This window comes from Nyctibius grandis, chromosome 3, assembly GCF_013368605.1.
Source record: "Nyctibius grandis isolate bNycGra1 chromosome 3, bNycGra1.pri, whole genome shotgun sequence".
NCBI classification, from domain to species: Eukaryota; Metazoa; Chordata; class Aves; order Nyctibiiformes; family Nyctibiidae; genus Nyctibius; species Nyctibius grandis.
In genome coordinates this window covers 55,353,295-55,380,178 of record NC_090660.1, presented here as the reverse complement: position 1 = coordinate 55,380,178, position 26,884 = coordinate 55,353,295, and the positions used below count along the sequence as shown (strand labels likewise).

At 37.7% G+C, this 26,884-nt stretch overlaps 1 protein-coding gene across 9 annotated transcripts in view; it reads left to right on the top strand.

The window, feature by feature from the left end:
- PTPRM (protein tyrosine phosphatase receptor type M) overlaps nucleotides 1-26,884 on the top strand; it is a 522,696-nt gene that overhangs the window by 267,320 nt on the left and 228,492 nt on the right. For all 9 annotated transcript variants that reach the window (XM_068397302.1, XM_068397300.1, XM_068397299.1 and 6 more), the window contains exons 8-10: nucleotides 16,849-17,157; nucleotides 20,443-20,552; nucleotides 25,116-25,317. In XM_068397302.1, the coding sequence (XP_068253403.1) occupies nucleotides 16,849-17,157; nucleotides 20,443-20,552; nucleotides 25,116-25,317 (621 nt within the window). The remainder of the gene's footprint in view (nucleotides 1-16,848; nucleotides 17,158-20,442; nucleotides 20,553-25,115; nucleotides 25,318-26,884) is intronic.

The following is a 26,884-nucleotide window of genomic DNA, read 5'->3' as shown; positions in this document are numbered from 1 at the left end:
TGGGCTTCAGGTCTGGCTGGGAGCTGTTAAGGTCCCATTGCTGTAGGCAGAAAGCCTCTACAGGGATCCTATGCACCATAGGACTTTGCGGGGAATTGCCGTGCTGCAGAGTGCTGGAGAGGGCAAAGGATGCATGTTTTCTGAACTTGCAAATCTTTCCTCACTGTGTACTGGGCTACACAAGATTTGCTGTGACAGCCACACGTACGGCTATGCAGTGGCTGAATTCACGTGTGAATTCAGAAAGAAAATAACTACACTTAGGCTTGTAGAAGGATTTTTCTTCTCCCATTTTAGCGCATAATTTAAACCAGATTTTCTCCTGAGAGAGTTGTGTGGCCATATTGAAACAACTGTAACACATCCAAGAGTAGTATTTTTTGTTATTGTCACAAGCCGGTGTTAGAGAGGAAGCCTCAGGTCAGTGAAGTTAAATCAAGAATACATTTGTACCATGCTAAACTTCATTATATAAATGACCACTTAACCTCAGCAGGCAACAGCATGGAACCACTTTTCTTCTGTTGTAAGAAAGAGGCTGCACCGTGAGGGACCAGTCACTCCAACCCCTGTTCACTTATATTCTTAATGGTAGTATTAGATGCAGTGGTCAGTGAAAGGACTGAAGTGGACTTCAATGTTCTGAGCTGTCATGTGGGCACCTTCTGCTTTAACTCTTAAAAGTTTTGATTTTTTTTTATGGTTTTGTTCAGGGTTTTTTTTCCAGTTGGGAACGTGCTCCTGTATTAGAATACTCGTAAATGTGCATTAAGGTAGTGAAATCCATATAAATGTTCATTAAGGTAGTGAAATCCATGTAAATAAGGAGTAGGAAAATCCTGGTCAAAATATTCTCTGAGAGATCTAACAGTAATGTGCTTTAAGGCTTCTTGAAAGTTCTGTCCATGCAAACTCTCTGTTTAATTTAATTCTTAATTAAAATCATTATTCTGTAGCATATCTAACTAACTATTTAGCAGGAGTAAAAAATGTCGTGTCTTTAATAATTTTGTAGACTTACAGAAATGTAGTTATCAGAAGAAAGATGTTCTTTCTTGGATACTTCCTTTTTATGTGTCTTGAGTAGTCTTTGGTAATTTTTAAAAATAATATCATTTTAATTACCATGGTTACATGCTGCTAGTGCTGATACAATTGAAAATGTTTGCTGTCTGCTCCAATACTTAATACACTGTGAATTCATCAAAAATTGAACAAAAAAAAATTGTGTAGTGCAAAATTTCTTGTCTATTTTTATCTGCTATTTACTGAGATCTTGATACTGTATTCTTCATTCAGGGAAGACTCACTTGTACCTGGATCAGACCTAAATAATCAAAATACCAAATCCATCTGTGGTGATTTGACCTCAGCTGGCTCTAGCTGCCAGACACCCACCCAGTTGCTCTTTCACCCCCTCCTCAACAGGACAGGGGACAAAATAAGATGGAAAAGCTCATGGGTCAAGGTAAAAACAGAGAGATCACTTATCAATTAGCATCACAGGCAAAACAGACTGGACTTGGGGAAAGTTTAGTTATTGCCAGCTGAAACAGATTTGAGTAGCAAGAAACAGACACAAATCTTCCCCCTCCTCACCTTTTTCCCAGGCTCAGCTTCACTCCTCCACTCCCAGCTCCTCTCCCATTCCAAGCAGCACAGGGGATGGGGAATGGGGTTTTGTGGTCAGTCCACAGCAGCTCCTCTCTGCCACTCCTTCCTCCCCACATTTTTCCCCTGCTCCAGCATTGAGTCCTCCACAGACTACAGCTTCCTTCAGGGTATATCCACCTGCTCCAGCCTGGGGTCCCCCATGGGCTGCAGAGTAGATACCTGCTCCACCGTGGTCCTCTCCCTCAGATGCAGGGGAGTCTCTGCTCCGGCACTGTAGAACCTCCTCCCCCTCCTTCTTCTCTCAACTGGGTGCCTGCAGGACTATTTCTCACACTTTCTCCTCTCCCTCCTCTCACTGCATGGCAGTGTTTTGCCCTTTCTTAAATACGCTTTCCCAGAGGCACCACCATTTTGGCTGAGGGGCTGAGCTGTGCCCTGCGGTGGGTCAGCTGGAGCCAGTTGGCACCGGCTGTGCCTGGCACGGGGCTGCTCCTGCAGACCCCTCTGCCAGCACCTGGGAAGCTGCACCTGATACACCATCCTAGCTCCCCTGTTTGGCTTGAATTAAGTGCTTACCTTCCCTGACATCAGTTTATTGTCATTTCTGAAATCATGCATTAGTGAAGCAGACCACCACGTGCATTTAGCTTCAACATGGTTGTGTGAATTGGTGAGAGTCCTCAGCGGTGGAGTAGCTAGAGATGCCCTGACTGTCATGTTGGTTTCCTTTCAACTATCAGAGAATACTGAAGAAATAATAATATCTTCTTCTGATGTAACACATCTGAGCCATAAATATCAAAGTGCTTTACAAACAGAGGATTTAGTTATTCAAATCTGAGGTGTTGATTGGGATTGTTACGATCTTCCAGTGACAAGTGCCTAATCCAGAAATTGAGCCGAGGTTTCAAAATCACTGGTACAGGGATCTTTCCACTAAGCGCAATTACTTGTGTGAATAATACTGATTCACGTAGACTTCAGCTGATGGGTTGGATGGGGCAAGTGAGTAAATGAGCCTTTGTTGACTTCAAGTCTCTGTCGTATTGTTTTTCTGTCAGTTTTTTCCTCAGTTTGTCTCTATGGTTGACCTTTGAGATCCAGCCAGGAAGACCTGACAAGATGTTTGCACCGTCTAGTACAACAAGAGCACTTACTGTTTATAACATCTTGTTATAACAAATGGCTGTGTTCTGTTTTTTTTCAGATTAACTCTTAGAAATGAAGTTCTGAATATCACAATCCATTTACAAGTCAATGAAATTATTTATTCTTACAAATATAACAGTTCAAAATGCGGTTGTGCTACTGGTGGACTTACATAAGCGTAAAACAGCGGCTTGGTTGTTGAAAAACTTCTAGTTTAAGTTTGTTATACATTGTATGAATATTTCTTGATTTTGTGTGCATATGTTTACCAAGTCCAGCAAACCATTTTTATGTGCATGTAGATTACTGACAAAAAAATAAGCATCATCATAATTCAGGATTGTAGCAGGCGACCCCTAAACCATTCTGCAAATGCAAAAGCTACAGCTCTTCTACTGTCGCCTTCTCGTTTTGTTCAATTCTGAGTTACAAACACGAGCTTACATTTCCTATCACACAAATGCAAATTTTGATGCTTAAAATATCAGTGTGTGGTTTATATCTTTCTGAATATTTTGTATTTTCTGAAATTAAACTATTTTAAAGCTTTATTTTGATTTTTAAGTAAGGGCAGCTCTGTGGCTATTCTATGGCCAAAAGCTCTGGGAGCTGTTGTTTTTGAGCTTTCATAAGCTCTTGTTGTTTCTTATACCTTTGGGTTTGGGGGTTTTTTTTTCTTTGTTTTTACTCACTTTCCAGTTTTGTTGATGAAAAACACCCTTAGAGATGAAAACCCGAGCACTCCACAAACTCCATGTAGATTATTACCCTGAATTTTTTACTTTCATAATCATGATAGAGACAGGGGAAAGCCTGTGATGAGAAACTCCTGTGCTTGGAAGGCAACTGCATGATTTATAAAAGATGTCAGCAATTTATAAATTGAAACTAGAGTAATGTATAAATAGTGACCGTATGACACTTGCTTTTTTATTACTTTGTGTATGACCTTTTTCAGAGTAGCAATTATTTTCCATTAGTTCAGTTCAACTGAAAAAAACAATGCTTAATGGGCTTTGAATCCTGGGTCACTGGTGATAGAATTAGACAGTTTTCAAATTTATGTAATTGTTGTCATACGCAGTTCCATAATTTGTCACACCAGCTTATTTCTGGTGGACTTTTACCAGTTACCTCTTCTGTGTTTTCCCTGAGCCGTGTGGTAGAACTGTGATCCAGGGCTCTTGAGTGACCTGCGGAGCTGGCTTATGTCTCGCCAGTAAAGCAACTGCCTGTCTTTGATGGTAATTTAGTCCTGGTCCCTCTGCTTCGCTCAGGATCGCAGGTACTTTAGCAACCTCCCATAACCTCTACTTTCCTGAATATTTGATGGCTGCTTTGTGTTCTTCCATGTCAGTTATGGTTCTGGCATAAATGCACACACTCTTTAATCCATTTGACAGGACCAAATTTAGAAGAGGGGAAGGAACCAGAAGGACATAACCAAATGCAAAGTGACCTGTAGCAATTAAAGCAGGGGATGCTGCAGGCAAAGTAGGGAAATGTAGTCCTGATAAATGATTAATCTTTAGGACCAGAGAAGGGAAATAAACCACACAGGCTCAAGACCATGTGTGGAAATAAAGTATGGCTTAAAGGAAATAAACAACACAGGCTGAACTAACCTGTGATACATGCTACCCAAAAGCATGTTTATTTTCATATTTTCTTCTTTATTCTGTGCTTGTTATTCGTTCGTCTGCTCTTTTTGTCAGTAGTATCATGTATTTCTGTCTCTGAGGCAGACATCAAACTCCTAGGTATATGCATTTTTGTGGGAATCTTAGGACTCTGTTAAATCTTATGAAGAAAAAGAGAATTAACTTTGAAGCAGTTTACCATCCACTCTACGCCTTTTTTCCAGCTCTTCTCCTTCCTCCTCCACCAGAACTTTCTTTCCTTGTTACAAATGTGTCAGAAGCAAGGATGGGCTGGTTTCCTCTGTGTTTGATAGTGCAGTATAACAGTATAAATTCACTTCATCAGCATGCATGTTTTCTTATGTTTGCTTTTTACAGGGAATCGTATAGCAGAGAATGCATGTGGCAAATAACTTCTTCAGATGTCACAGGAAAAGTCAAAGAAATCTGCCAGAGAGGAAGCAATTTGGGGGAATTCTTAAAGAAATTTCTAGATATTGTGATATAGCAAGGGAAAAAAGACTGAATGTATTCAGCCAACAAAGTCAACAGTGTATACTCAACGTAGGTACTTTCCAAGTACTTTAATGTATGAAGACATTATGTATAGTTATTGAACAGGAAAGATAATCAGCAAGAAATTTCTTTCATACAAGGTGGCCTGATTCACAGAAAAACAAAAATTACCTTACCTATATCATTTGTGTCAGTTCTTATATCATTCTAAGTTAAAACATCCAACACTTGATGAGTTGCCTGGATAGCATAGGAGAAGTTTGTTTTGCTTCTTCTAAGAAAGTCTGAGTAAAGTACTGTTCTCACTTGTACTAGCTTGAGAAAGGAATCAGAGTTCAGTGTTGCAGCTGATATTGAGGCCCAGTTTATTAGTTACTGACAGTATACATAGACAAAAATGGTAGTTTAGATTGGTGGGTATTAAACCACCTTCATTTACTCGGTAGCTAGTAACTCCTCAGGCTTGTGGGAAGCTCCTGGAAAAGTCCTGAGGGTGTGCCTAACCTGAGGAAAGTTAAAGGCTGTATCCAGTCTGACTGTGAATTACATAGGAGGTTCTTTCAGGAAAAGGGTCTTGTCACAAATTAAACAGATGATCTTCTCAATTTTACAGTACTTACCTCTCATTTAATACTGTATTTACATGTTAATAGTAGTTAGCACATAGTAGTGTTGTAGGAAGATAGAATATCCTGATCTCTTTTGACATGTATGTAAGTTCAAAGTTTCTTTTACCAGTTGTTACAGAGAATCTGATGCATTTATCAGGTTTATGCATTTGGGAGTTATTTGTCAAAACCGATCTCACTCTACATCATTTGGTTAAGGCTGATTGCACATGCCGGATTAGAAAGAATGGTAAATACTCATTTTAGACGAGTAACATTGATTGGTGGCATTTTCTCTTTTACGTAGATTTATATGACCATGTTGTCCTGTCATCGAGGTTCAATAAAGGCCTGCTTTCAGTCCCCAATTTAGGTAACACCACTGTACATGACAGCTCTGAATTAATGTGATTTGTCAGTAGCAATAGGCCACAGTGATAATCAGAACACACTGCTACATCTTATTCTGACTGATCTATGAAACAGCGTTGCCCATTTATTCTTTTGCGCAATGTAATGAACAGTCTCTGGGCTTCTACTTCCATGGCAGGTATCAAGCAGCTGAAACCTTCACTAATTTGAACAATGGTTTATCTCTTCTCCAGCTGACTTCAGGGGCAACTCAAGAAGCTATACCATAAAACTTAATGAGTTCAAACATGCTAATGTGTCACACAACAGAGCAAACAGTGCATGCTTTTCCATTAATATTAGTCACAATTAGAAGGGGATTGGGGCACTTAGTGTGCAAAAATATATGTACTGTATTAGTGTATAAAGAGAACAGTTTACCGTACTACATCCAGCCATTTCCAGGAAAATGGGCTAGAAAAAAGATTTTTTCCCTCACGCCACAACTTCTAAATGTTTATACTGTTTTCCTGGGTTCCCATTTTTTGACCACTGAGTAGAAGAGCGTATGTTACGTTAGTGCCATTTCCCCTGTTCATGATGCATGGTCAAATTATCTCTGTTGTTCTCATGAATATAGTTAATTATGAGCCAGTCACCTGCACCCTCTCTTAGTATATCTGAAAGTTTCTGTATTGACCCTGTATTACCAGATGGTTTTATTCGATGAAGACAATACTATTGCGTGCTAATTGTGTAAAGGAGGTCTGTCAGGTGGAACAAGAGCAATTCCTCAGACCTTCAGCTTCCCCCTCTACTCTGCCCTGGTGAGGCCGCATCTGGAATATTGTGTCCAGTTCTGGGCCCCTCAGTTCAAGAAGGACAGGGAACTGCTAGAGAGAGTCCAGCGCAGAGCCACGAAGATGATTAAGGGAGTGGAACATCTCCCTTATGAGGAGAGGCTGAGGGAGCTGGGTCTCTTTAGCTTGAAGAAGAGGAGACTGAGGGGTGACCTCATTAATGTTTATAAATATGTAAAGGGCAAGTGTCAAGAGGATGGAGCCAGGCTCTTCTCAGTGACATCCCTTGACAGGACAAGGGGCAATGGGTGCAAGTTGGAACACAGGAGATTCCACATAAATATGAGGAAAAACTTCTTTACGGTGAGGGTGACTGAACACTGGAACAGGCTGCCCAGAGAGGTTGTGGAGTCTCCTTCTCTGGAGACATTCAAAACCCGCCTGGATGCGTTCCTGTGTGATATGGTCTAGGCAATCCTGCCCCAGCAGGGGGATTGGACTAGATGATCTTTCGAGGTCCCTTCCAATCCCTAACATTCTGTGATTCTGTGATTCTGTGATTCCTTTATGTTGCCTGTGGCTTCTCAAATATGAGCAGCATCTGGGCTGCACGCTGTATAAATTGGTCTAGAAGTCTGCTACCTGTAACAACTTCTGAAGGGTGCCACAGGTGTGGAGGTACATGTCTGGTTAAATGCCTCTGTGTGTCAGATCAGGAGATAATGCCATCTGCTTTGTTAACATCTGATGGACATGTGATAGGAAGGGACAATAATGACACTATAAACCAGCCATGTGATCGACTCAGAAAAAGGGTTAAACACCTGTGATAGATTCAATCAAGAGGGACAATATATGCAATATAAGTAATTTGATTTTAATTTTCCTCAAAGGTTCTCGTGATCCAAGTTATCTACCAAACGTAGATCTACCAAAGGTAGCATCTACCAGAAAGAGGCACTTTATTTGCCATCTTACCATAGTAATTCTTTTGAGAGGTGTTTGTCACAGCCTTTTATTTCTTTTTGATTTACATACTCATGGAGGTTCCTGGGGTGAAGTTGGGATAAATTGTCACTGCCATGTGTGAAGTGAAAAGTATATGTCTACACTCTTTATTTTTCACTTCTCAGTTAGATGTGTGCTTCCTTCATGCAAAAGAAAGAAAACCTTAAGAACACATGCTTGTCTGTCTTTCGAACTCTGTAGAATTAGCTTGTCATGAAATGTAAAACTAATGTGTAGTTGTAAAAACCACTGCCAGCATTTTCCTCACTAGTGGCTGATGGCTAAGTAGATTTAGAAATGAAAGGGGTTATTATAAAGTGATTACTGAATAGCTAGGTATGTCATTTTAAACAAGCAACTAAAATCTCTGTTGCAGATTCAGAATGTAATCTTGTTTGTATCATTCATACTTAAAAACTGATTTTGATTGTGGAGGAGTAGTCATATAGTGCAGGTAATTTGACAAAAATATATCGAATTATGTTTTTCTTTCATTCCTTATTTAAATGTATTAGAATTTAAATGACTCACCATTCAGACTATACCTATAAAATGAAAACATAAGGAAAAATTATTCAATTTGCAGTTTTAAATTTTACTATAAAATGAGAAGTTCATATCAGCGCTCTCATGAAAGAAAACATTGTATAGAAATTAACAGTTAAAAATACTACTAACTTTTAAAGTGTGTTATTGATGATTAAAAGGGTGTTATTGATGATTAGACCAATATATTTTGCAATTGTGAATGTCAGCCTGAAGACACGGGGCTCATGGGATATGTGTAGTAGCCACGAATTGGAGAATAAGAGAAGAAAAAGTTAAGGAAACTGTCTCATGCAGGATTATGTCCCTCGTTCATGTTTCTGTATCCAGTGCTTGTGATAATACATTACTATAAGCTTAAATCCAATGCCTTATTTGGTTTCAAGCAACAGCTTCACTTATTTTTTCTAAGTGGTGAGCTGATGCCTTGGATGCTTATTAAAATGTGCTTTCAATGAATCTTCTGTAATTGCCTAAATACCATAGTTCTCTCCCAAGACTTCCTGTATTTTTTTAGCTTCTGTTTCAGCTAGAAATATCACAAAAAGAATTCTCCTAGTAATAAGCTGATATTAGTACTTATGATCCTTCCTGGAAAAAGTAGACCTCTACTATTTCTCACGTGTGAATTTGAGGAGAAGTGAATGAGGATTCAAGTGGCTCGTTTTAAGAACTTGGCCTGCTCATTTTACTGCTGTGAGCTCTGAGTATATATTTTATTGTTTTCTGAGCTCCCATATTTTGCAACTAACCAGTTCTGAGCACAAAGTACAGAAGAACCTGTTGAGTGCTGTGTTCTAATGGGTTAGAAATGAGACTGAGAATTAGGATACTGTGGCTTTTGTTAATGCTTTGTAACCTTCAGCAGATAATTAATTTCTTTTGAGGGTCAGTTTCTTTGTATATAAACTAAGAGAAACGCTGTTGTTGTACCTCATACAGATACGTAAGGTTTAACTACACAATACTTCCAAAGTATATGATAAAACAAAATCAGTGTATGATAAAATAAAATCAGTGTGATCTTGCATCTGGTTCCATGCTGAAGAAGAATGGTGTTAGCTATAATCTTACTGAAAGCAGAATAGTTTGGGAGATGCTAGCTTTTCTCTTTTGCCCAATAGACTGCTGTCATCTCTGGCAGGAAAAAGGGGATGAGTATGAGCACATGCCGTAAGTGAGAATCTTCCAGTTCTCAGATGCTGTGAAGTGGTTTAGTCCTGAGACACAAAACTATCTGTGGTGGGGTTGTCCTGAGATGTGTTTTTTTATACTTGTCTTGTCCTGTTGACACCTTCTCTCCATTGTGACACCGTGGATGCTAATCACATTAGTAAAGGTGCTGGGGGAAACATATGCAGGAAGCTTATTCCTGCCTCTCAATGCTCTTAAGTCTGCAATAACTTGGAAAGGTGCAGAAGGGATCCCCACGGGCTACTGCTCAAAGTTAGCATCCTGATAACTTTAGGGTACATACACCCTTGTGTTCATCTTCCTTCACTGGCATTTTGACTGTGGAAAACAAATTAATATAATTAAAAGAATATAATTAAAAAGAAGAAAAATTTTTTTTAAATAATATAATTAAAAAGAAGCCATTTTTTCCAGAATTTGCTCAAAGAACAACAGATTTCTAGTCTAGTTTTCAGCATATAATATATATATGTAACTGATTATTCCTTCCTCTTTTGGATTGCAGGTGACTATCATTTCTGTTTTGCTGTCTCATAGTTCTTTCTCTCATTAGCGCTGAAGCTCTGCAGGGCTTGCATCCCAGCATTTTTTAAAGTGTCAGGGAGTACGTTTAGAAGACTGATAGAAGTGCTGCTTTTCTGTGAGAGGCATCTATTTTTGCAGAAGGAGGGACGTGTTCTTCTGGAAATGCTGTTAGCAAGTAACAGTGAAAGATTGGTAAGAATTTTAAATACCCTAACTTGAAATCTTCCCAGAAGATGCTGGGTATCTTCTGCGGTCATTTACTTTTACCTGAATGATCTTAGTAACTATTGCTATCAATTTCCATGGCTGCTCCATGACAGGAAGTAGAGAAATCCCAGATGAAACCAGTGTTTCAAGTTTTTTACAACTTTACAATTGTTCTTTTCTGGTTTTAACATTTTTGCTTGCTGCCACAACACATTGTGTTCTTAGATGAGTAAGATGACCAACCTCTAATGTGCCCCTCTCTACTCCAACGGTTGTCTCTGGATCTTCGACAGCTTTGTGCACACTGGTAGCTTAGTCTTTGGTTTCACTTTAAAATGATTGGACTCAGAAGGACAATGACATCAGCAACATCACAGTAGGATTTTGATTTTGCTCATGAGTCATTTGTCCCTTTGTTTCTTTGTTTGCCTTCTCTTTGATTCCTTTCTTTTATAACCGAAATAATGGACACTATGAAAAATCATGATGGTAAAGTGCCCCTTTTCTTCCTCTAGTCCTAACTACAAAGCAGTTATTTATATTAACAAATTTGACTGCTCCTTTGGATTTCAGGTGCAGCTGTGTAAAAGCAATGTGTTTCTATCGACCTAAATAAAAATGTGTTAAAAAGCTGTGAAATTACACCACCCAAAATCTTGCCCATCGTTTGTTTCCTCACTGTACTCTGCAGTTTTTGGTAAATTGGAATTTGAAAAACCCTGATCTGTTAACAGATCTGATATATCATGTGGTATTTTGAGCAAAGAGCTCTTTTTGAATTTCAATCTGTTGTTGAAGAGCTCAGACAAAGAATAATTACAGTATAAAAATCACTCCATCACGGTTGAATGTGATCTTTTACAAAAGTGTCTGACCAAGTTTACAAGCAACCTCAAATTGTTTGCAGTCATGTATAGACTGGATATCAAATCAAATCAAAGAAGGACAAGCCAAACAAGTAAAATATTTTACGTACTTTCTTTTTTGGAGTTGGCTACAGATGCATACAAATCTTGAGATCTCATAGAATCGTAGAATCATACAATGGTTTGGGTTGGAAGGGACCTTAAAGATCATCTAGTCCCAACCCCCCTGGCACAGGCAGGGACACCTTCCACTAGATGAGGTTACTCAAAGCCCCATTTTTTTTCTAAAAACAAACCAAACATTGTTACTTTGATAGCAGCTGGCTCACAAGGCATATAGTCTGTTCCCCTATAGATGAAATGGTATTTCATTACCTCCTGATCTCTGCCCCTGAGGCATAACATAGTATCTAGACTACTGAAGAGCAGCAGAGTATCTGTTTATCTGGAGAACTGTAGAGTGAGTAGAGAAGTCCGGCTTTACAACCTCTGCAGGGTGGGGTTTTACCAAGTAAGGAGAAACACGGATGAAGTATGGTGTGCATAGATAATATAAAGTAAGAGTTGTGATCACCATTGTTAAAACTTTTTACAGTGTTTAGTGTTTTAGTTTTTCTGCAGGCAAAAGTGAACTTTCCATGTCACCTCCTCAGCTTTTCCATTTTGTTCTTCCCTGGAAGGTACTTCTGAGTCAGTACAGTGCACTGACATCCTGATCACTTTTACCAGTGCTGGTGAAGTCTTAGAGCATGTGATTGACTTAAAACATAAGTAGTCTTGTTTAAAACAAAGCACGTGTCTTAAATTGTCTGCCGAATTAGATGTAGCCCTGATTTAGCATGTGGAATCAAGTCTAAAGTGTGTATGTGTTTATGGTCTCCGTCACTGTAGTATGCATGTTCCTTGCAGGCATTCATGAAATTATATGCAACACCCTCTGATACTGATGCTTAGATCACTGTGACTCTCGCTTTACTCAGAGCGAATTGATGTGAAAAGATGTTAAGTGATTTGAACAAGACTGCTTAGGCAATCTGTGACAAAGTCTGTACATTTAATTATCATTAATTAACTTTTGTGTTTAAAAGAGCTGTAGTGGATACTATCTTAAATCTCAAGTGATACAGTTTCCATATTAAATTTGTATATTTTCTTGTTCTGTTCATCCTTTACTTCCTGTGGAAGGACAATGGAATCCAATCTGGAATTTAAATCACAAGAGTCGTTACAGAGCTAAACCACACTAATAGTTTGCCTAGACAAGAAGTAAATTCTTCATTCCTATTGATCAGATGTCTTTTGAATAGTATCACGCATACCAGATGTCTGCAGCTACTGGAGTATCATGGAGTGGCAGAAAATCACCATGCCGTTCCTTTCTTCATCTCTTATTTCAGTAGGTCTGTGCAGTCTGTGGTGAAAAGACAAAACTTCCAGTCTGAGTTTTCATTCTAAACGCAAGTTTTGATGATCAATGACAGGATGCTAAAAATACACCTAAAAGTCTCTGTGATTCTGAAACTGAGTTTCTGAAAAAGCATTGTACTTGCAGTAAAAGGTAAAGTGTGAAGTTCCAGAGAAGTGAGCTGTGAATTGCAGCTGCAATGGAAATTGATCCTGTCTGTCAGTCGCTGCTCCATATTCTCAGGAAAACAGAGTGGAGCAGAGAAGGACCCAAGATCACCGATTAAATGGGATGCTAAAGTGCCAGGGGCTAGAACCGGGCTTGCTGGTCCCTCAGGTCAGAGCTGCAACTGTCAGACTTCACTGCTTGATACCTTGCTGAAGCTGGCAGAAGGAGAGCAGTATGAAAAATGCTGCAGGCGCCAGCAGGGGAATTAGTAAGAACTACCTGGCTAAGCTTCAGGCGTGACAGGCAGCATGCTCCTTTGGGAGGAAAACCTCTTCTCTTATGAATTGGTAGGCCTTATTTTCCCCATTCGCCTCATGATTTGTACCAGTGAGGCATAAGAAAATAGCTGGAATACTGAGGAACAACAGAGACTCAGCTCATGTAGAGAACTGCAGAGTGAGTGGAGAGGTCTGGCTGTGTAACCTCTCTGCAGGTGGGCCTTTACCAAGTAAGGAAAAAACAAAGGTTCAGCAAGTAGCTGTTGTGGTATGAGGTGTATATGTTGCATATGATATAATCAGTGTGGCATATTAATCTCCTTATTCATCTTCTACTCTAAAAAATCTGATTTCAGTTGTGATTAGCACTGTGAAATGACACTTCCCTATGTAGCTATCGCTTACCTTACCTGTTGCAAGGTAACAGCAGCAGACGATTGCTAGGATGACAACCTTCAAGTGAATAGTTAGTGCAAGTCTCATGAGCCCAACAGCAGCATCTCTATAGAATGCTTACTTTTTCACTTGAAGTTGGGAATTTACCATGGGAAAGTGATAAAAAGATCCTGTAGAAAATAAAGTCAACTAAATGAAGTCATCATGCTGTGGTAGTTAACTCGGCTTTCCCTTTTAAACCATAGTCATTAGCTGTCATTCTTTTCGTGTTGCTTAACAGTTTTCTTTCCCCAAGTATCCTGCGTCCTTCATGATGAAGAGCATATACTTTCCAGTGTATTGGAAGTGATGTACTGTGCTCTCAGAACCATATTACATTAAGTATTTCCTCTGGGGTATACAACAATACCTCCAGAGAAGCTCAGTGCTAACCTGATTAAATGGAAAGTTCTTTTTCTATCTTTTGTTACAATAACTGCTATTTTTCATGGCTGTTTTGAGCCACATGTGTTTTTTAATCCAAAAATTCCATTGTTACCTTAGCCTTTTTTTCTGGTTAAAAGTGGACGTTTCCCCTTCATCTCTTTCCTGCTTACTGTATGAATTGACTGAATTTATCCAAAAATAGTTATGTACTTGAAGCTTATAGATCTGTTATGGCTGAGAACTCAACTATATATAGAGCAGATGAGAATAGATATTCTCAAGTCTGTAATGAAGTAATGCCTGATAAATTAAAGTAGTGTGGTATAGGAAAGAAAAACAAAATAAAGCAAATAAAGTAGTGGTAATTCAGGAATTAGGTTTATTTGATGAACAAAATAATAAAACATCATCTATTCCACTAACCATGTCCATTTTGAGACTTTAAAAATGAGGTGGGTAAATTCTTTGGAGTACAGGCCTGTATCTTTAGAGGCTCTTTCATGGACAAACCTCTTTGGAATATTTAACCTCACTTTCTCAATGAATATCCCCCATAAACCAGCAGTTATCCCACCTGGTGCATCATAAAAGATCTTGCTTTATTTTTCCTTAAATGTCTTTCTCTGTTGTGTCCAGGTTTTCTTTACATCTTACCTCTCCCTTTCTTTCTACTAAGTGCTGTCGTTGACTGGTTGACACACTGACTGGTTGACACACTATGCTTACCCCACAAAGGGGTCATTAGGGCCCTATCAGTTGCATGATCTCTGAATGAATGGTAAGAAAACCAGATATGAGCTGTGTAGTGATCTGATACTATAGATTACAGAATCAAGTCAGGAACCAAAGCAACCAGGTTGTTTGCCTTGTCTGATGAGGTTTAGCTTGTGAGTATCAATAAAAGCTGTATTGTCTCCATCTTTTACAATCTAATCTCTTTTTTCCCTTGTCTGTTTTGTTAGAAGTGAAAATGTATCTGTCATTCTCTTAGCAATGACTTCAAGATTTAACTAGAGGGCTAACTTGTACTTTTTACTAAGATAACATGACATAAGAATATCTTCCTCCTGGGCAGAAATCTTGCATAGGTTTTGATCCAGGTTTTTTGAACAGTCACTCAGTTTCAGTTTTAAAATGCTATGAATTAGTTTTATGTCTCTAATAAAATGATTTCTCAGCTCCCCTGCGAATTTTCTGATGTGCCTACTATGGAACTGAGCAGGCTGTTCCATATTCTTGCAGCTAGGAGCTTTGTTCAACTGCTTAATGTTGTATGTCAGGCTCACCTCAATTTCGTTGATTTTCCAGTCCTATTTAGCTCATTCGGACAGCATTACAGTTACACAATACCCATCAAATGTCCTTTGCTATTCATAGTCTCACCTAAATGAAGAAATGCTTAGAAGCTGCTATGAAACCAAAAAAAAAGAGAAAAGCTCCTTTTTCATGAAATTTGTGTCTGAATTATGCAGAAGTAAATGCTTAAGGAAGACGTGAAACTCTTAGGACTTTCCAGTCTTTGAGGTTTGCTTCTCATTAATTAGAATTGTTGTAGCAATAGAAAATATCCCAAACACCTCGAACACCACCTTAGCTGGAGTGTCTGAGTGGGGAAGCAGGTAAATGGCTGTATACTGATTTATCCTTGGTGAGGACATTTTTGCCAGTGTGGTCACTAGAAGGGAGACCAGGATTAGATCTGTTACTGAATTGGTTTTGCTTTGCCATTTTGTTACCAATTGGCAAATAATCTGTATTGGTGATCAGCACTGTTGGGTAGTGGCAATTAATTAAAAAAAAAAGAAAAAAAAAGAAGCTGGGGGATTTGAAAGGGGAAAATATACCCTGCTTTGTATATGTTAGAACAAGAAATTTCTTAACACCTTTTCTTCAAGGAGTTAAGATGAATAACATCTTTGAACAAATATTTCAAGCATACGGGGCTTTTATTAAAAAGTAAAAAGATGAAATGCTGTGTAAATTGTTTAGAACATTCCTAGTGAAGACATGTTGATTAATAAACATAAAAGAGGGAAGATGCATATTAATTTGTTTATGTATAAGAGGCTTCTAGCTCATTAAAAGTCTTCTAAGCATTTAACTACTGAAGCAGTGGATAAAAGCAGACATTGTCTTTAATCTTGTTGAGGGCTCCAATATAAAAAAAACTCAGATTATTGCTAAATATGTATAATAGCTCTGTTAATGACAGTGTTTTGAAAATGCGGGGTGTGTGTCAACCCAGCAGTTTTGCTGTAAGATGGTGGAAATTTGGGTTCACTTTTCTATCTCAGTTGCAGGGACTGGTAGGACTGTAGAAAATTTAATGTCATCAGCAACAATCTTTGGTTCTTGTATATAGATGGCCACAAGTTCCTGGGTATCTCTAGGAAAGCTCACATGCAGTAGTATATCAGCTGATGTGCCTCCTGTCTATTTCTTTTGATTCTTTGCTAAACCACTACTACAAATTGAGGTCTTAGCGCTGTTAATTTTAGATGTGGTTAAAAAAAAAAAAAAAAAAGGAGCTGTTAACAACTAATGTTTATGGGAAAAGAGCCCTGTGGACTATTTTAAAGGAAATGGAATATTAACTTAATGTCCTGGCCAAATAGAGACTGAGTAATTGCATTCAGTCTAACTTAAAAACAAATGAATAAGAAATAGCTGAAGAACCACCAACACTTTTTCTTTGTATAAACAGTCCTGGGAGAAAATCACCAGGTATTTGCAAGTTTTCCCTGAAATTACCTTTTCTTTTTAGATACTTGTTTTGTGATGGTTTTTGGTCTAAAATAATTAACACAAAGTTATTAAAAAAAAAATCAGTCATACTTATTTTTTGCAAGCAACAGATAGGTAAAATAGTAAGCGTCATCTAAATGGTATCGTGCAGTTTGAGTTTAAGCATAAAAACTTTCTGGTATTTTCTTTGCTCTTCATTTTTCATTTCTCTCCTTTTCTCACTGTTTTTTTTTCCTGATTTTTCAGAGACCTATACTTTTATTGTCATTTGCACTATGAGAGATAAAGCAATGAATTTCTGTTTCTGCTTATATATTATATTTAGAGAACTGTGTAACTTCTTATTACTCATGTTGCTTACTATTGAATAAATAAACATACCAGAATTATGTTGGTAATTTTGCAGATCCAATGCGTGGGCCACGAAAACTAGAGGTTGTGGAAATCAAATCTAGACAAATCACTATTTGCTGGGAACCATTTGGATATAATGTCACACGTTGCCATCGATACAACCTCACAGTCCATTACCGTTACCAGGCTGGAGGACAAGAGCAAGTGAGAGAAGAAGTAAGCTGGGATACAGAAAGTTCACATCCCCAGCACACAATTACTAATCTATCACCATACACAAATGTCAGCATCAAATTAGTACTAATGAATCCCGAAGGACGAAAAGAAAGTCAAGAACTTGTAGTACAAACTGATGAAGATGGTGAGTTTTTGTATTTGCATATACATTGTACATGCATACTACCTGATAGTCGATATGTTTTTCTATGTAAGTGCACATTCTGCTTTCACTAAAATCTCTAATAGATTTTCCATCAACTTCACCAATTTTAAGGCTGTAAAGGGTCCATTAGAAGTGTTATAATAATCTTTTACATAATCTATAATGTCACACTTCATTTAATAATTTCTTCATTAAACTCATAAGTTGTGCTTAAACTATGTTCTGCCTCTTAAAAGTTCCAGTATCAGTTTGAAGACATTCCAGGTGATTGTCCACAGTATCCTCGTGTAGGCTTTTCTACTGAGTGATATGCTCGACATTAAATATTTGTTCTTGATTTGCATTTTCATTTTCTCTAGCTTTGGCTTTCCAACCACTGGATGCTGTTAGTTGCTTTTTCAGACAATATATTCCATATACAGACATTCAAATATATAGATATTCCCTTTTACTAATTTTTGGCCAACATGGGGTTTTCAGATCTCATTTTTTTATTTTGAGCAATAACATAATTTGTGAGTGTCTTTTTTGAAGCATGGACCGCAGAATTGGCTACTGTGTCTCTGTAATGCTCTAGCAATATTGCATGAAAAGGTTATACTATCCTCCTAAGTCCTCTGTGATATTATTGTGTTTATACATGCAGAGAGTTTACTGGAGCTCTGTTAGCTATGATACCAAAATGGGACTTTCTTGTTGAACTGGTCATGCACCAGAAATCAGTTTCACCTTTCCAGAACACTCTGTGCTGAGGTACAGCCCCTTAGTGCACTCTACAAGTGTACTTTAGGTTTCTTGACCTTGCTTTTAGCCATTTTATAAAGCATACTGTTCAATGAAACCTTATCAAATCACTGGCATTGCTTTATGTAACAGGTCTGGACTCCTCCCATTTTTATCGTCTGCAATCTGAAGAATGGCTTTGTGTTTTCTTCCAGATCAATGATAGATTTATTCCAAACATGTTGGAAAGATTTCTAGAAAAAACTTCAGCAATGATGAGTTCCTCTTATAATAAATACTTGAAGTCTGTTATTTAAACCTATTAAATCATTTAATATATACTGTATTGGTTTTGTGTAGTACTAATTTCTAACCAAAATATATGAGGGAATAAATTAAACAATTTGGGAATGTATAGTTCGTAATGCAATGGATTTGACAAAGCATAGCTAATAAAAATTGTTTAATTAGAATTAATTTTGCTGTCATCCTTTAATTTTGATTCAGTTCAATTGTAGGATGACAAAGCTAAAGACCTCATTGTTATTTGGGCCATTTATGTATTTTCTCTAAATTTTGCATAATATTTTCTTAATCCTGGCCCTCTGGAACTTTATATTATTCCAAGATCGGCATCAGTGATTGAGATAATACCTTGAACAAAAATCATAACTTTTTAGTATACCGTACACTTTCAGTAAGGTACATAAATCTGGATGTAACACAACAGAGTACACTGACCCAAATAATCATCATAATTTTTTGAATCACACAATCATGTAGATTGCAAAAGACCTCCAGAGCTCATTTAGTCCAACCTTTTACTCAGAGAAGATCAAGTGAGAGCAGATTGCTTAATGTCTTGTACAGTTGAGTTTTGAGTACCTCCAAAGATGGATATCCCACAACCTCTCTAGGTAACCTCTGCCCGTGTTTGACCTCCCTCATGACATAACTGCTCAGAGTTTACGGCCTTCAGATAATTTTAGAGGGTTACCACAGTGTCTTGCTATACTTTCAGCTTATTTACACTATATTTAATTCCTCTCCCATTACACATAAATCATTAACCCCATTATTCCAATTGAGTTTTGCCAGTTCTGTCCTACTTGGAAGCAAGGTTTAGTGCCCAGACTTAAGGTCACCCTAAAGGCATAATCTTACTGGTCCATACAGGACTGGTAAGCCAGTTCAGAAACCATCACCTGTGTCCCTTGGTAGAACAAGGGACTCTACAAAGAGCTATGGAGAGGTGATTATGAAGTCTCAAACCATGTAAACTGCCGCACCAACTGCATGGAGGAGGAGGAGGAGGATAGTGTTCTACCAGACCTAGTAATGGGAAGGAGTCACCAGTTGTCTTGCTTGCAGATCTTCCTATTCTTTAACCTTCTGGTAAATCTCAGTAAGGGGTCTGAGAATTTATTTCAACCACTGCAGCAAGTAGTTTCCACCTTTTTTCTCTAGCATGTGGAAAATGTTAAGTATATCTTCTTATTGTTTTTTCACGTGCAGTTTGTGGGGAAGTGCTAACCCGTCAGTGCCTGTTGCCTCACAACAGTCCTCTGTGCATTTTTCAGAATTTTCTTTTCACATTCCATTGCAAGTGTTGTTACAAAAATAAAATTCAGATTACTTTATCCCTATCTGAAAACTGCGTTGAGGTTGGCTTGGGGATAAAGTAATTGTTGCAGAACAAACAGGAAAAAGAAGCAGATACCTGAGAGCAGTTGACATACCTTTTATCAGAACCTTCTGCCATCCGTGACTCTTCAGAGGTCATTCTCATTAATTAAGAGACTTTAGGAAAAATTAATAATGTCAGATTTTCAGTTTGGCTGCTTCATAATTTCCTTATGTTCATCCTGGTTTGGGTCTTCAGGCCTAATGTCAGTGACCATCAATGTTCTATGCCACATGTTGGTCATCTTTCCAAGCTAACCAGCCTAGTTCATTCTGTTGAAACTATACCTTCTTACTTCAATGCTTGTCCATTTTCATATGTGAATGTTTTTTATATGTTTTTCACTATGCGACAGTAACACTATTGGTAAGTGGGTATCACAAGTAGATTCTATTTACAAGAATTTATATTTGAGATACTGCCAAATTCCTTATAAAAAGCTGAATTGTCCTTTTCTTTCATCAATAGTGTTTTACTGGAAAAGCTCACTAATTCCTTCTTATACTAAAGGTGACACGAATGTTTCCTTAATGGCGCTGTCATGTTAAATAAATCATTCTTCTCCTGAGCTACTCTGGTCTTTGCTTCAGTCTTGGGGAAATAATAATGGGTGCTATTTTCTAAGACTTTGTATATAATTGAGATGGTTTACTCAGAGAGAAGAGGAGGTTATACATGGTTATATATGATCTGTTTAACAATTCACCAAATGCTGCAGAATATGCACTGTATCTCAACAAGGGATTGAGACATGATGGATGGATGGCTTTTATGCCTCAACAGTGCAAATATTAAGCAGAGCATCTCCTTCTGAAGCTTTTCTCAAAACAGCATTTTTTCCTTTTTTTATCTGTTAGTCCCGAGTGCTGTGCCACTTGAATCCATTCAAGGGAGTACCTTTGAAGAGAAGATTTTTCTTCAATGGAGAGAGCCAGTGCAAACCTATGGTGTGATTACTTTGTATGAGGTACCTACCATTTTGCCATGTTTTAATTTTTATGTACAGTTTTGATTTTCAAAAGTGCGTAATTAGTAAGAAAATTAAAACCAAGGTTTTTTCCCAGTTTCTGTAAAATGAATATTCTTTTTGAACTTACTAGCACTTACAAAGTAATAAAATCGTATATATAATGTAGGAGTGAGTTACTGCAGGACCCAAAATGTCTCTGGGTTATCAGATTTAAGAAAACTGCTATGTTTAGAACCATGTGATACAGCATTCTATCTAGTAATGTGGATCAAATATTTAAAAGATTGAAAGACAGGTCTTAGTGAATTTTTAAAAAAATAGGAGACATAACACAGTGGTGACAGTCAACATCTCATTTAGATACGGCTTATTGCAGGAATCCTATTGTAGTAGAAACAAGCAGGCATAATTAAAAAAAAATCTAGAATTTTTAAAATGCAAATTCAACAAAATTATATGTTGTTAGATGTCTAAAAATCGCTGCTTTTCGTCATGTAGAACCTCTGCCTGAATACCTTTTAGAAAAATTGACGAAAGACTGCACAGATTAAGCTGTCAGACAGTCCTGTTAAGCTTCTTACCTGACCCTACTACAAAATTGGTATTGAAATGCTTTGTTTAAAAAAAAAAAACACCTAAATGAGATATGATGTAAAAGAAAAGTTAAATTGAATGGTAACCTATTGATACTGTTTTGAAAACTATTTTATTGTAAGAAGGTAAAATGTTATGAAAAATTATGAATCGATTTTTTATAAAGCTATCTACTCTCCAGCTAGTTCAACAGTTGCCTGTCTTCAGGGATCAGAATGTTTTAGGTAATATCTTAATGTTTTTACTGATGTTAGGCTTTATGTACATAGAAACATACAGTGGTGAATCATCTTTCTGCTTATGATCATGCATGCATGCCTAGTTACGTTGCTGAGGAGTATATGCACTGTATACATGCAGTTCATTCTTAAATATATATATACATAACTTTATCAGCTGTAGTGGGAGTTGTGCAGGTGTATTCAGAGGTGGAAAAGAATCGCTTGGCCAGACTTTCTAAGGCAGTCAGAACTGTGCGAGTCTCTGAACATCAAAAGAACCTAGCATACCAACAGTGAGGAGAATATTGAAAAGAAAATACTGGTATCTCATACTGTTTATCTAATACAACTCAGAGATGGAGGGAGTAAAGCAATCAGTTAAATGAGAAACTTGATTTAATTAATTTTTCAATAAAAGATAACAACAGACTGATGCAACCAAACCATCCTTTCTTCTAAAGATGCCAACTCAGTCCCATCAGGTGGCTAAATATGAACAGACACCTAGTTGCTGAAGGCCTGTTTGTCAATACTTTTTCTCCCCTGATGTTTGCTTGTAAGCCTAAAATGTATCACAAAGTGTTTATAAATATGACTGGCAAACTACCTGGAGGCCAACAAATATACACAGTGAATCACAGGGACATTTTACCTATTTTAAATGTATGCTTCAGTTGAAATATGGAAGTAGACTTCAGATATATTTCAGCTAACTGAAGTAGCTCACAGGATAAGATCCAGACAAGTTAAATGAAATTTAGGTACCTGTGTTTTATAGGTTCATTTAGACTGTCCACGATGTCTCAGGAGGCACCTCTCTGGCTGATCTTTGTGCTGTCAAGGTAACACATCCAGTACAGCGCCAAATCACCCAAGCTTTGAGAAGTGAGGTGTCTAGCTCCTGCCTACGCCTTGTTGCAAGCCAAAGAGGTATCTAAGCCTTGGCTGTGTGTACCTCAACAATTCTGATCTAAAAAGCATAGCCACTAAACCTGCTCTTATACAAACATATGGCATATTTGGTATGTTCATGAAAACTATGGTGCTCATGGCATTCACCTTTCAGAGAATGGCCTAGCAGATGAGCACTAACCTAGTAAGGGGGAGGCCTGGGTAGGGGACATTTCAGCCTGAGGGATTCCCCAGTTCATAATCTGCCTGCAGGAGAGTGCCTCAGGCACACAGCTGCAGCAAGCGGTGAATGCTCCTTCCACTCACCTGTCACCCCCCGCTGGGCTGTACACAACCAGGGGTGAAAGAATTGTAGTGCCGGGAGGAAAGCAAGTACCAGAGTGCCAGGTACTTTAGAGTTGAAGACACACAGCTTGGGTGAGGCAAAACTGCAAGTATGTAAGCCTGAGTCAGACCTAGGGGCAAGGTTGCTCTTTCCAGGGCAAACTCTTCAGCTAGGAGCTGTTTTTTATAGGGGCAGCCTTAAGACTACAACAGCAGACACCTTCTTTCAGGAGGAGGTCCCAGGGTCTTGACCCCAGCAGACAGATGAATTTAATGTGCAGTCCTGAGTCTGCATCCCTGCTCCCAGACAGAAAGCTCAATCTCACCTCCGTCTCTAGCATTTCTTACTCTGAGTACCTAATTTTCTATGTTGTTAAAAATCTCGTAACTTAGTCTGTTTTCTAGGGCCAGGCATTTGTTCTTAGTGCCTGAAGGAGACAGTCTTTTAATGTATGTGGCAGGAAAAACTGTGCATTCAAGTATCAGGTATTGCAGTATTCATTGCTATTGTGAAGTTAAGTGCAAATCCAGTTATTTTACCAATATTTAAATGAAAAAAGCCCTTAGATGAAGAAATGACATAATGACAAATTATACTATTTTGCTTCTCTATCACCAGTACAGGTCCAGATTTGTAGGAATAAAGAGATTAGTCCTTTAAGCAAGGTTTCATTTAAATTTGATAAAAAATAGTCAACATCCAGTGAGAAAATTACCCTTGTGCCTTTTTTTTTCATCACTGCAGAGCTGAACTGGCATTAGCAATGGTGGATGCAAGAAATTAGTTTAAAAAAAAAAGTAGGAACAGTCTTACAAATAAAAGTAAAATACAGAAACAGTGCAAGTGCTTTTTAACCAGGCAAAACACTTTTTTTTTATATGTTCTCCTGTGATGCATGGAAGGACATTTCATTACAGAACATCAGCCACTTAGCTATCTAATAACTAAACATTGCAAAAAATTTATAAGAATCTAACATAGACTGCAGAGTCTCCGATAGCCTGGTGAGTGAGTGAGATTTTGGAAAATCCAGTTAAGAATCATAGAAATATAGAAAACAGAGTTAAAGGGAGCTGCAAAAGGTAATTTAGTTCATGGCAAAACAGGATCAGCTGTATATATAACATAGTTGCAATGTAGCTGTCTAACCTGTCTTTTAAAATCTCCAAAAAAAGTTATGACCTACTCTCCCACAAGCAGACGTAACAACACTGACTATCAGAAAGGGAGATTCTTTTGGGCAATATGGAACCTTAATTTCTTTACTTAGAAAAGTTCAGATATTTGGTAGTGTAATCTTCTGTCTTCTATTACAATTAGGAGGGTTGAGCAGTTTTTAAGGCACTTCCGGTTCAATTTATGGATGAGGAGTTGTAGAGGACCTGCCTATATTTACCAAAATAATGTCAGGGTTTATCTAGATGGTAACACAGTTTTTATTACTAATTTTCGGCACTTTATGTATGTTACATTAGATGGGTCATACAAAAATCAATTTTCATTAAGTCACAGGTTTCAGGAAATTGCAAGTGTTTAAGGTGTGTAATGCTGACACTTAGATGTTTCTATGTGTTGTTTTATGTGTCTTCTTAATTATAATGATATGGAATAAATATAGCAAAAAGAATGTCAGTTATCACTTTATATAATGTGTTGGAATTATTTGCATACAAATGAAATTTTAAAAGTAAAAAGGAGGGATGAATCATTTTTACTTTTTAATTTTTTAATGGATTTCTTATTTTTAAATTCTCATTACAGTTCATGGAAATTAGTAATTAATAGAAGAAAGCTGGATCAAGTTTTACTGTGAACTTATATTAACATTTCTAATGAAAACTAAAAATACTGTTTGAATCAAAGAGGGAACTGAGGATACAATATACACTCTGCATATATTACTTAACATTTTATCTCTCCTCCAACTGAGAATCTGACCTAGGTACAATATAATAACCTGAAAATTTCCAAATTAGCAATTACAATAGCTAAGCTTCAGACTAAAATACAAGCTTTACCCACTTTCTCAAAAATTTGCCTTAAGCTGCCCTTATCATCTTTTATGGATAATCTTATTCAGAGCAAAGTGTAATTATAGTGAAGTCAGCTGGAACTGGGGGCTACACCTTCTGTTATTTGCTTATCTGTTTTTACCTGGTTGTTTTGGTTTTGTTATTGTTGCTGATCAAAACTAACAGTAAGATGAATTCAAAAAATGACACTGGTAAAGCCAGCATCTTGAAGGAATTAATGTAAGCCTGAACCCATCCTTTAGAGTTGTAATCTAGCTGCCTCTAAGTCTCTGTATCTATAAAAGTAATAACTCATACCAGTTACGGCTGAGTTTCTGTGTCCCTTCGTGGGATTTGGGATTTGAAGAGTGTAAGAGAGTAAGATAGCTTATCATAAAATGTCTGACAGCGCATACATCAGAAGGGTTTACTGGATAAAGATGCAATCTCTGTCCATCTGCTCAAGGCAGTTTATAACTTTCTTATTCTTTTGCAGATCACCTACAAAGCAGTCAGTTCCTTTGACCCAGAAATAGATCTATCCAATCAAAGTGGACGAGTCTCAAAGCTAGGAAATGAAACACACTATCTCTTTTTTGGACTGTATCCTGGCACTACCTACTCTTTTACCATCAGAGCCAGCACAGCTAAAGGCTTTGGACCTCCAATCACAAATCAGTTCACCACTAAAATATCAGGTACTTGATTAAATAATATTATTGTTTGCTTAGGATAATGACATGGGTAATTCTTTTGTTGTTTACTTCTTTAGGATTTAACAAGCAGCAAATTGAAAAAGTAAAATACATGTCCATCCCTGAAGATGTCAAAGTGACATACTTTAACATATCTGAAAAACTTCCAAGTGCTTAAATATCAGCTCGTACTTTGAAATTCCTGTTCACAACTGTAGCTTATCACCCAAGAAACCCTATGAATTATGTGCCTGCAGTCAGTGCCAGCTGCTGTTACAACATTTAGCATAGTGTTTTTGGACATGAGGATGAGGGTTCCATTCAGAGCTTAGTCAGCCTTGACATGATTCTAAATTAGTGCAGTAATGGTGCTGGAAAATCTCTTTAATGAGCCATGAACAACTGAGAGTACAGCAGAAATACTATATGTGTAGCGCTCACTTGGAAAATGTAGCTAGCTGCCAGCCTGCATATGTCCGTAGCAGGCATGTGGACTGAAGTGGATATGAAACTGTATTAGACAAGAACATCAGGAGTAGTGTTTTTCAGATAACAGCAGCATGACTCTGTCACTTCTGCAGATCCATGAACAACATTTTTAAGCCCTCCCAGAGGCAGAGGAACACTTCATTTCTCTAGCTGATGGGTTGCTATACTATGACATGCTCTAAAATGCTTATGTAATTGATGACAAAGTGTTTTGCAAAGTTACTGTTGAAATTCTTCACTCTTCACTTCTCTACAGTCTTCTTAGGAATTAAACTGGCAGTTGAACTGTGACCCCTTGATAATATTTACGGAAAATTTTCTTATCTATTTGTGGTCAGCTTTGCTTTTCAGAAGGGATAAAGACAGGCATTTGGGTACAAAATATTCTTTCTCTTTTACTCTCATTCTTTGTACTTTTCCCCATCACTCATTTTCTGTCTTCACTGGAATGAAAAAAAGTAACAAGTGTTAATCAGAAATAGAGCAATTTCTTTTTTCTTACTATAGGAAAAGGCAGTTAATGCAAAGTGGAAATTATTGCCAATACAGGTGTTTGTAGAGAAAAAAAAAGTTGCTAATTTTCAAGTTAAAAAATTATTGTTTATAGAAAGCCTAAACATAATTAACACTGATCAGTAACGATGGAGTTCATTTTCTATCCCCTTTCCTATACTGAGCAGAAACTTTCTCTGTCAGAAATCAACTTCTAACATAACTTGATATGAGTTAGGATGTCAGAATCAGCCCTTATTGGAATGAGAAAGGAAGGAGACTATTGAGAGTGGAGGAGAATCTGGGCATTTGGGAATAGTGCAGGATCTTAAATTGTTTTTCTTTTCTAAATTTGTTATGTCACCAACTAAAACTCATTAGTGTAAACAGACATTGGAGGCATGCTTGGGAATGAGACTAACCTCCAAGCTACCATGCGGCGAGGTTCTGCAAGCTATCTTAGTCTGCACCCCACTCTCTCATTACTTCATGTTAGTTACTGTACTATCAGGGAATGTTTATGACTTTTCTCTGGGTAGTTAAAGCCAATCTCTTGATGAATTTAGAATAGAAGCAGAATGCATACATT